Source organism: Antrostomus carolinensis, unplaced genomic scaffold, assembly GCF_000700745.2.
Source record: "Antrostomus carolinensis isolate BGI_N321 unplaced genomic scaffold, ASM70074v2 scaffold11201, whole genome shotgun sequence".
NCBI lineage: Eukaryota > Metazoa > Chordata > Aves > Caprimulgiformes > Caprimulgidae > Antrostomus > Antrostomus carolinensis.
Genome location: NW_010292002.1, coordinates 1 through 11,296, shown reverse-complemented (window position 1 = coordinate 11,296; position 11,296 = coordinate 1). Strand labels below are relative to the sequence as shown.

The 11,296-nt window shown below is 36.7% G+C and overlaps 1 protein-coding gene across 1 annotated transcript; it reads right to left on the bottom strand.

Annotated features, from left to right (window-relative positions):
* Nucleotides 1-2,986: 2,986 nt before the first annotated feature.
* On the bottom strand, nt 2,987-10,816 carry GAL (galanin and GMAP prepropeptide; the record flags this gene model as incomplete). The annotated part of the gene is made up of 5 exons (XM_010176798.1): nt 2,987-3,039; nt 5,822-5,899; nt 9,190-9,276; nt 9,670-9,741; nt 10,762-10,816. Coding segments are annotated over 5 exons (345 nt in total), but the record flags the coding sequence as incomplete, so codon positions are not given.
* Nucleotides 10,817-11,296: the final 480 nt, after the last annotated feature.

Below are 11,296 nucleotides of genomic sequence, written 5' to 3'. Positions count from 1 at the left end.
TCACTGACAAACACTGAGAAGAAGTGTGGTGGTTTCAGCCACAGCTCAGACCATGTGGGTCCTTCACTCACTCCCCCACCCAGTGAGATGGGGAGAGAAACTCACCAAAGGGCTGGTGAGTAGCTGACTGCTACTAAAAATGGCCCCACACACAAACACTTGAAGTTTTACTAATTTTTTTTAGGTTTGGTTTTTGTCTTTAGTGCAGATACGTGTTTGATCTAATCCTACGCAAAAGTAGGATACAATGTATGCAAATAGGCAAATAAATTAAATTAGGAGGAAACAGTTAGGGATTTTTTTTTATTTTCTGCTGAAACTTGTCACATATTTTCATTGTCTCTTTGCCTTCAATTTGTGGTTTAAAGGCTGTCTTTTATCAGGTGTTTATCTGACAGACTGATTGTGGAGATGTCATTCCAAATGCAGAATTTAGGTCTGAGATGGAGTGACATAAGACATCTTTGAAATAAAATAAGAGTGTTAATAAAATAATAATATTATTGAAATTGATCCAGGAGAATGCTCTTTTATTGTTTTTGTCTCTTTGTTTTTGCAAAGATAAGAGCTGCAGAGGGTGAAGAAACAGTCTGAAATTTTATTTTGGAAGATTACCGGTATGTGATTGAATGCAGTAAGTATTAAGTGAAAGTACATGGACTGCTTTTGGTAGTTTATAATGATCCTTTGTTGTTTTTATAATATATGCATACAGCAGTGCAGCACAATGAGTAAGAAATTGTGGGTCTCCCTGCTTAGACAGTGATGTAAATCTTCCAAGGAACTTGATCCCGTGAGTTTTTCAGTATTTCAAATAATCTCAAATTTCACAATTTCATATAAACATTCTAACAAGATCATTCCAATTTTAACAAGGTGACACTATGCTAATTTGATTTACGTAATAACTCTTTTCTAATTTTAAACTCAATTTCTTATCTTATTTCAAAAGAAAATAATTCAGTGTTGAGATTATGTTCTTTTTATTTGATAACAGATTCAGCTACTTTGTCATTGAATTTGCAAATGGATACTGGCTCTTAGCAGTCAAAGAACCAAAGTCCGTGGAAGTCAATGAAAAGAACGACTCGATTTTAGTGAGCTCTGCTTCAAGTTTATGATGGGAAATATGGACATTACTAGTGAGAATGAGAGTTTGGAATTACTGAACTATAGTAATGTACAGAAGATGAATTTCACTCCATTCTTTTTTTTTTCACATTTTTGGAAGCCCATAAATTTAGCAAATAACATTGAATTAGCAGCATCTATATTAGCAGCACATACTTTTTTTATTCTTCTTTCAAAATCAACAGTAAAACATTGTGTGAAGGTCTTGCTCAAAAGCTTGTTGGATCTGATAAGAAGTGCACTTTGTACACTTTGGAAAGTGAACATCAGACATTAGATCAGAGACTGGATGATTCTCAGAGGTAACCGTGTGCAGGTTCCAATTAGCCAGGAGTGGCTTGGCATCTAGAATGTATTCTGCTATGCAAAAAGCGAAGACGAGATTATGCAATAGTGTTCTGCAAAATTTCTGTCAGCCTGTGTACTCTAGTGCAGAGCAGAGTTTGGAAAGGACAATATTTCATTGCACTATGCAGAGAGTGAAAGCCATCTGAATGGGAAAAAGCTTTCTAAGGGTCTGTATCCTCTCACACCTCTCCTTGTTCTTGTGATGACATTTAGTGTACATGGGGCCAGCACCCCAGTCCCGATACAGCAAAGCTCTTGCACAGGTATTAAGAATCATAGAATCCTCGAGTGTTGTGAGTGGGAAGGGACCCACAAGGATCATCAGTCCAACTCCTGTCCCTGCACAGGACAATCCCAACATTCACACCATGTCCCTGAGGGCCTTGGCCAAATGCTGCTGGAATCTTGTCAGGCTTGGTGCCATGAGCACCTCCCTGGGGAGCCTGTTCCAGTGCTCCACCACCCTCTGCCTCAAGAGCCTTCTCCTCATGGCCAACCTCACCCTCCCCTGGCATCTTCCTGCCATGTCCTCTGCTCCTGGCATTCGTTGGTGGCCAGAGAGAAGAGATCAGCACCTGCCCCTCCTCTTCCCCTTGGGAGGAAGTTCTAGACCCCCATGAGATCTCCTCTCAGTCTCCTCCAGGCTGAACAAACCAAGTGACTTCAGCCTCTCCTCATACAGCTTCCTCTCTAAACTCTTCCCCAGTTTTGTGGCCCTGCATGCATGTATTCAACTGCTTTGCTGGACTCAGACTAAAGAATCTCATAAAATAAAATATTCTTGTAGCTTTGGCATGGTCAGGAGAGTTTCTTCATTAAGAATACAGATCCAGTATTCTTGACGACATAGGAATAGGAATCCTCCACAGAGGATATGTGTAAACCTATTACCTGTCCAGAACAGTTAAATTTGTAGTAAGAAGGCATGGTTCAGTCCATGGGCTGGTGTATTACAGGTGGATAATATGAAATTTAAAATGAACATGACTTTATTTCATGTCTATGAAAATGCAAACAGGAAGCAAGGCTTCGCAGAAGTACAGACAGATCTGTATTTCGTATGGCAGCAGTCTAAAGTCACTCTTTTTTTTCTCAGTTAGCTAATGTACTCAACAGGCAGTAGTTATGTTTTATTCTTCTGTAATTTGGCAGAGTATAGATGCAGTGTAATCTTACAGCTTCACCTGGCCTTTGTATATGATGTATTGTGCGCTGGTGTGTGTTTAATTTTAAAATGAAACAATGTAGTTGCTCTTTATTTTTATTTTATCATTTACCTACAGAAAAATTCTGCCAAGGCAATATTTTACACTACAACATCACAGGAAGGAAAAGAAAACAAACAAAAAAACCCAAACAAAAAAGCTGAAACAAACAACAGAGGGCAGAATGCTGTTTACCATGTCTCAGACTAATGCAAACCATACTTCTCTTCAGCCCATTTGGATCTTTTGTTTAGAATTCAATCTAAATGTACACTACAAACAAAAGAAAAATGCATTCTTCTTCAAGACTGGTTTGTGTCCTCTGGGGAAGGTAGTTTGTCAAGTGCTCCCACCTCTGCAAAAAGAAAAAAAAATAGAGAATTAACACATATGCACATATGTAAGTATGCATATTAATCTTAGCAATTAACTAATGAAATCCAGTTTCAATACATTTTTATATTTTTCTTCTCTCAACTATGAAGGAAATATTTGAATATTTATAAACTATTGGGTTTTTCTTTTGAACTTTAATGATATCTTCCTGCTATAATTTCACCTTTTGAGAAACAGCAGTGACAGAATGACAATGAAATTATACCAGTTTTATTATGTTAATTGATATTGTTGGATTCCAGCATCTCAAAAGTTTTCTTATTACCCAATGATGGCAGCCACCCTGCAGCCTGCTCTGTACTGGGAGCCCTTAAAGCTGCAGGGAGCAATCTGCAAGAAAAAGAGCTGATGGTCACTTTTAGTTATTGGAAAAATACTTCTTAGCAGTTAAAATATTCAATTTATCCCACAGATCAAAATTTATGTCCAATCTGAATAACTATTCCCTGAATCTGAATCCCATGAGTGGGAGTTTTCCCCCTTCTCCCAAAGGAACACATCTAAACCAATATATTTAAGTTAGTAAATGTGATTTGAGAAAAAATGTCATAGCACTTCTACCATAATAAAGGATTTTTTCACCTCCTAAATATACAGTTCTGATTTTGTGTAAGAGTTTGTACTAACTAATAAATATGATTAAGGGACAATATGATAACATTCTGGGTCTTTTGCAACCTGGGAATACAAGAAGTATCTCAGGGAAAAGCCATTTTATATGATCTGGAGATCCCTTTTTTTATGAGGACAGATAATACTACCATCTTTTCTGAATAAAACCAGCTGTTTATCATCACTATCTTAAACAAGGAATTGTTACATAGAGTTACCTACAGCCTTTTTTTGCTCATTCATCCCTGGGAAGAAGTAATTTGCATTTCTGCAAGATGCTTTTTATTTTCTTGCCCAGCCTAGCAGCTCTTCACCAACTCATCAAAGAGTGCCTGCTAGAGCTCAGCCTGCTAGAGCTCAGAGTGTTTCACACCCTTTCTGTTGTGTCCAGTTACTGGCTGGACTTCCCAGGCTCACATGGCTGGAGACACGAGTGTTTAGGGCTCCTTCACAGTGCACAAAAAACAAGCTACTACTTTGTCCACAGTAAACATACATGCTAATAATCTTCCTTAAATATATATCTGAATGATCCCAGACCCTTAGTACTAAAAAATCAAGAGTTTTTGTTCCAAATGCAAAGCGGATTCGATAAACACCGGGTCGATATTCTCAGTAGTGAGAATTATTTTGCTTGGGTAGATGCAAATCACTTAGAAAATTATACCAAAGTAGTCTAGAATTTTATTTCCTAGATACAAAGAAGATTAACAGATCTCTTAAAATTAAAACACAAATGTAACACACTGTCCTTTATATTTATATTTATGTTCTGCTATTATTCCACAGCATACATTTGCCACAAAATTGCTTATAATTTGTTGTATATCAAGATAAGAATATAGAAGTTACAGATTTATTGAACTGTCTGCTTTCTGAGACAGAATTCCTCAAACATTTGTAGTAAAAATAACTCTTTTCCTTCCTCTTGTTTTCTTCACAAGTATAGATTATATTTTTTTTAATTTTGCAGACAGTTTTATAAGGGCTGAAGTTTTTCAAAGCTCAGAATTGTGGGGTTTTTTAAAAAAAGCAAAACTAATGAAAACTCAAGAGCAGTCAGATTTCTTCTTCACCTAATGCTATAATGAAGTTACCATTTTATGGAATTAGTTGAAAGCTCAGTTTTATAATTCTTATCATAATTTTGAGATTCCGCGAGTTTTTACGAGCAGCATTTTGAGCTGCTTGACAATATTCAGCTTAGTGTTGCTGCAATTTTCCGATGTGACTTTATTGTAGAATACATGTAGAAAGGGAGATTGATTTCTTTTGGCACTAACAAGTGTTTCAGAATTTCAGCCAACTCATCTTGTTATTAAACTGAGGTCTTATTTAATTTGTTATTGAATTGTTTTATACTAACTCCCATGCAATCAGTCTGTACTTAGTTTACTTTCAACTCTTCTAAAAGCTGGGTTCATACCACTTTAGTAGTAGCTGTTATTATTTTCAAGTGTCCTGAGTAATAAAATGGTACTAGCACCCTGATAGGTTGGATGTTCAATGACCTGCAGTTTGGCAGGACGACCTGCACTCTCTAAATCAGCCCTTTTCCTAAGTGCACTAAAATGGAATGGAGAGATCCTTGCCTCACCAGAGATGCTGTTCAAAGTCTTTTATGCTCAAATCTGTAGCAGACTTGTACATTCAAAGATCACAGAACCATAGATTGGTTTGGATTGGAAGGGACCTTTCAAGGCCATCTAGTCCAACCCCCTGCGGTGAGCAGGGACATCTTCAACCAGACCAGGTTGCTCAGAGCCCCGTCCAACCTGACCTTGAATGTTTCCAGGGATGGGGCTTCTACCACCTCTCTGGGCAACCTGGGCCAGAGTTTCATCATCCTCAGTGTAAAAGTTTCCTTCCTTAGATCTAGTTTGAATCTCCCCTCTTTTAGTTTAAAACCATCACCTCTTATTGCTGCAGACCCTGCTAAAAAGTCCTTCCCCATCTTTCTTATAGGCCCTCTTCAAGTATTGGAAGGCCACTAGAAGGTCTCTCCAGAGCCTTCTCTTCTCCAGGCTGAACAACTCCAACTCTCTCAGCCTGTCCTCATAGCAGAGGTGCTCTAGCCCTCAGTAATTTCCCACCAGAAAGTGTGCAAGATTAAAAAGTGATTCACTAACCTTTAAGATGCAAGTAAGTCAAAAATTCAATTACTGTGCGCACAATGTTTTCATCAGCCAGTGGTATTCCCAGATTCCCTACAAAACGAGTTGGTTGTTACTTAATGTTAACATGGCATAAAGACCTCCTGTATGTGACACTGTGGCTAGGTTTATGACTACTCCGAAAAAAAGCTATCTGAAATTTCTTTTTCCTTGAAATCCTTAGTGAAAAAAAACCTCATTTCACAGAAGCACAAAGCCACTTTAAGGTAGGTAACTGCAATTCTCAGAATCAAAACTGCCCGGCTTTGTATGCTGTTGCTGCATAGGAGGGAGCTGCTTTGACACCTTCATGGTCATTGTCTTTAAGGCTTTATGAGTTCTGTTGCAGGAAAGAGTTATCCTCTTTTCTCAACTCTCTCTTTTGTGTCCACTAATCTGAAGTTGAAAGGAAAGGTAAATTTAGCAAACAAGTTAACCAGCTCTGCAAAACAGTTAAAAATCCTTCATGTAGTCTGACTTTGTTCCCAATAAGCCGCTCAACTGATATACAGCCCAGAAGGTAGGGCTGGGACTTTACGAAAAGCTCAGAAAGGTGTGTTATTGCAAATGTGTCTAATATAATACACTCCTCTTTGGTCTTGTGGAAGTATGCCTTGTGATGCTTTTCAAATGACCCAATTTGTCAAGCTTCCTGGGAGCTTGTTATTTTGCAGGTTGACAAGTACACTTTTACATCTACCTAAAAAAAAAAGGGGGAGGAGGGGGGAACACATCTTGCTTTTTATCAACAGGATGGAGATTTGTTCCATATTAGAGAATAAATGGTAGGTAATTTCCCTAAGATTTTTAGTTCTCTGCATACAGAACAGATGGGTACCAGTACATGATTGACAGTCCATTATTACATCCCTTGAAATACTGTCCCTTGATGTTATCATTTAATCTCAGAAAATAGTCTGACAGACTGACTTTGCAGCAACTGAATGTTGGGGCAGTTCTTCTGCGCTGGAAGAGAAGATTTAAGCCTCCAGTGATGTACAGGTCAGAAGGCAGACTGAGCTCTGTAGCACAAATAAAAAATACTGATGGGGATAAGGATCATGGAGGTTTCTGGTATACAGAGAGACAGCATTTAAGAAATTTGCATCTAAAAGTCTTGTCTTCCAGTATTTGAACTGACACAAAGATGTTGTTATTACTTACACTAATAATATGTGTATTATTTCAATTTTCCTTGATTTAATTTTTACTCTGACCTTAACTTTTATGGATTTATGCTATGATTAATTATTATTATATTTATCTTACTATAAATATAGTGTATATATATAGTATATATATTTATATTCCTAGATTTATATAATTTATTAACACAGATTTTATTACTAATGTGATATTTATTGAACAAATATTTTCCTATAGTGATTGAGCATATTGTACATATGTATTCCTATATACTCTGCTATTGAACTTTATTCTGTATAGGCAGTTACTTGCAGACTCCAGTGAAGAAACAGTTATGCTCCTGGAATTTAAAGATTTTCCCAATTATGCTCAAAGATTTTTTTTTTTTTCCTGGACTTAGTGCTATGTAACTAATACAGCTTACAAGTTCTTCCAGGTTATCTGGAGAGCTTGTGAACTTTGCAGCATTCCTTAAAAGAAAGAGAGCAGTCCTTTGCATGAATTCTTTCACAGTAATAATGTGTATGTATATTGCCATTTTAAGATACTTTTTAAAATAATCAGCAGAATTTAATTTAAAAAAATATTGCTCATTTTCAATTAAAATAAGAATTCTGACTACCTTATCCATTTCTTAGATTCAAATATCCTTTGGATAGGAACTCTATAATAAGCTTCAGCTTCAAAGAAAACTTTAGATGTGAGAAGAGCATCTAAAACAAGGCCCATAAAAGGCAACTATATAATTTTCAGGTCCCACCCAGACAAGTTTGGTTGGGTTTACTTGCAATTGTGGAGGTGCAGCAATACCTGGCAAAAGAATTCCCTAACCCCTAAAGGTAGTGTTCCTGTAAAGGAGTTAGTAGTAGATCCACAGATGGCAACACATTGCAATGTGAGCTGCACTGTTAGTTTCTTTCTCATTGTTTCTGACTGGTAAAATACTACTTTTCCACCAGTGTCTGTGGAAGTAGGTTCTTCCTTTTTTTTCCCCTTTTTAACTAAAAGCAAAAAAATACCAAAACCCTAAGTAACTAAGTACCAGAACTAAGCTGGCAGTCATTTTAACAACATAACAACTAAGAAATGTATTAATGTCACTCCTATTTACAAAGTAATTATGTCCATTAAATTGTCATTAAGCACATTTTCTTTATTTCTGAATTTAAGTAGCGTTAGCTATATTTGTGTTGTGCTGAGCAGATTTAAAATAGGAAGAACCCGGAGATAGGGACTTTGTCCTCCCTGTTAGTGCAACGAGGAGAGTAAGAGTACTCGCATGAGTAGTGCTGTCTCTGGTTGCAGAGGAGCAGATCCTTCTTTAATGATGTCAGTCTAAAGAGTCCCAGCTCACTTTAGGCATCTGCAGCAGATTTAGTCTCACCTCAGGAGAAACAGACAGGTTTTTCTAGAAGTTTCTACCTCTTATCCTGAAGTGGGTGTTCAGAATAAATCCTAAAAGCATCAGCTTCTCTTCGTGCAGGGAGTCTAGACAGGTATTGTAGAGGTCCAGCTTTGGATGATGGATCCAGAGCAAGGCTGCATCCTTTTCATCACTAAATTGTGAAACATGTAACCTTGAAACAGTATGTTGACTTGACTTCAATTCTGACCAGGTTCTCAATCTTTTGATGAAGATAAGCCATCGTGCTTAAATATAGGAAATATTGTGAGACTTAGCATGGATTTTTTAATTATTTTTTTTTAAATAGTGGAGTCTCTTACAACATAAACAGTGTCATATAGTTCCGAGGTCTGGTGTCAGCTCTGGAGTATCAGAATGAAATAAGTATTTGAAAGTTTCTACAGCTTTCCCCATTGCAAGATTCCTTTATGGGCTCACTTCTTTGCAAAAAAAAAAATAAATTAAAAAAATAATAAAAAAAATCTCAAGTGTCTAGGGTGACATTTGAAATACTTACTTGAATATATGAAAAGAAAAAAATAGGTTTATTCAAAGTAATATGATCTATTAGACATTAAAAGCAACATAATTCTGGTAGTTTTAAACTACAACCATGTACAGAGAGCACACTGAATGGACAAATTTCATTTTTCCTCCCTTCATACGTGTATTAGGATTTTTGTTAAAGTGCAACAACAGCCTTGTGTCTAAGTAGTTAGTTAACTGAATAACAATAAATAAATGACTAACATAAAAACCAAATCAACGATACTGGCTTTCAGAATTTCATTACCTGCTTTCATATCCTCCTCAGGCTGTATTTCACGTTTACCAGTGAAGCCATGTTTGTCACTGAAAGATCTGTGGTTATCTACCGCATCTGATAAATAAATTAAAAATCAGAAGACATTAACTGACTTAACAACAACCTTTGCTATATTGCTTGCTTTCATGGATTTCAAAGAAAAGATCATGATGGGCACTTTGGATGTAAAAAATGACAAAGAAGCAATTAATGCATCACTAAATACAATAACCTTTCTTCTGAATTTGTGCTTAGGATTTATATCATTTACAGCCCCAGTCCTGTCCTACACAATTCCTGAAGCTATTACTGAATTCAGCAGAAGTTGTAAAGAAAATGGGAGTTTGCACATTCACGTGTAATTCAGGAAGTTGTTTTTTCCTCTATTTTTAGAAAATGTCACCGATGAGTTTGCTTAAAAGAAAACCGCAGGTGGTTTTGGAAGGTTATTCATGTAAACTATCTTACATGCCCCTGGTGCCTCTTCTCTCCCCCTTGCAATGGGCATTTCCTTTATCAGCAAAAGCTGATCAATACGACCTGCAACAGAGGATGACTCCCATTATCCGGTCTTAGATAAATGGCACTTTGACAAGTACATTGCCCCACAGTATCTTTGCCAATTTGACTAGATCTGCTTCAGGGCAAAGGTACATCCAAACATTTACAGAACCAGGTAATACATTTAAGATGCATTAATCTTTTTTTAGGTATCCTTGAAGTTAGTTAAAAAGAATTAAGAGAGTCATGGTAAGTACCTGTAGTATTTGTTATGTATTACTGAGACTGAAAATACAGAAACATTGGTAATGAGTGTTGTTACATTAGCAAAAAATAATAAAGACAGATACTTGAGGCAGCTTAACACTGTATTTCACTTTTCTTATAATCTACATTTCTAATTCCCCATCTTTGTAAATCAACATCTTCCTGTATTTTAAACACCTTGTACATTAAATATTTTTCACATAGTGAACTATTAGTATTTACAGTCATGAGTTTGCATGTTATTGTTTTAATTTATTTTGCTTTAATTGAAAAAAAAAAGTATAATAGAGGCAGGTAGCGAAAACAATTTCATATAGATTTAAAGATTAAATACATTGAGAAGCGTCAAAATGTCACATTTATCATCCTTCTCTTAACATCTAAGATGCTAAAAGATTTTGTAACACTTTTGGGGTGGGGGAGAGAAATATTTGTCATCCAAAAATTTACAGTTCAGAAGCACAAAGAGGGACCAGGTGTGCTTCTGGATAGAAAGGAAAGCCTCACACCACAGCTCTGCTTTAGGAAACAGTGGTTATTGTCTAAGATAAAGCAAGTCTATAGTAGGCATGTAACAAATATCTGAAGGAGTATTCTCACAAATGAGTATCTTCAGCCTTGCAGGTTTAGACAAAATTACTGCATTCATCAGGAAAGTGATTAGCACACTACAGCAAACTGATTTACAAGAAAACAAACCCAAAAACAACCCAAAACAACAACCCCCCCCAAAACTTCTGCATTTTGAAAAAATGCAAAAAAAAAAAAAAAAAAGAGAAGTGCTTGACTTACGTGGCCCAAGTAGGTACCCAGCACTATTCAAAGTCCAGCCCCTTTTTTCTTTTGCCTTAAAGAAAAAAAATGCAAGTTACATTTTTCCATGAACTACACGGTGCTTCCTGAAGACAAAAGCACACAGCACCCAACTGGACATGCTCTTAGTAGAAAGTGTCTTCTCAAGGCTTGAAATCCAGAAATATTTTAAAAAATAAAAGGCAATACTATTGAAGCAAATATTAATGGTGAACTCTTGCCTCCTCCCCATGAAGTTTTGCTGTTGACATTTGTGGGGTGTGAAGCTTTCACACCGTACCAGTGAAACTGCACATTGCACTTCGGAGACAGAAATTCTGACTTGGTACTCTCAGTTTATAACATCAGCCCCTAATAATCACCTTAACCCACAGCAACGCTCGCTTTAAATTGTTTGGATTTACATGACAGCCTCTTTATTTTATAAAAGCCCCTACAGACACCAACTTTTCTGAGGCAGATGGGACATCTACTCACTTTTCACAGAGTCCCAGCATGGTGGGGTTGGAAGGGA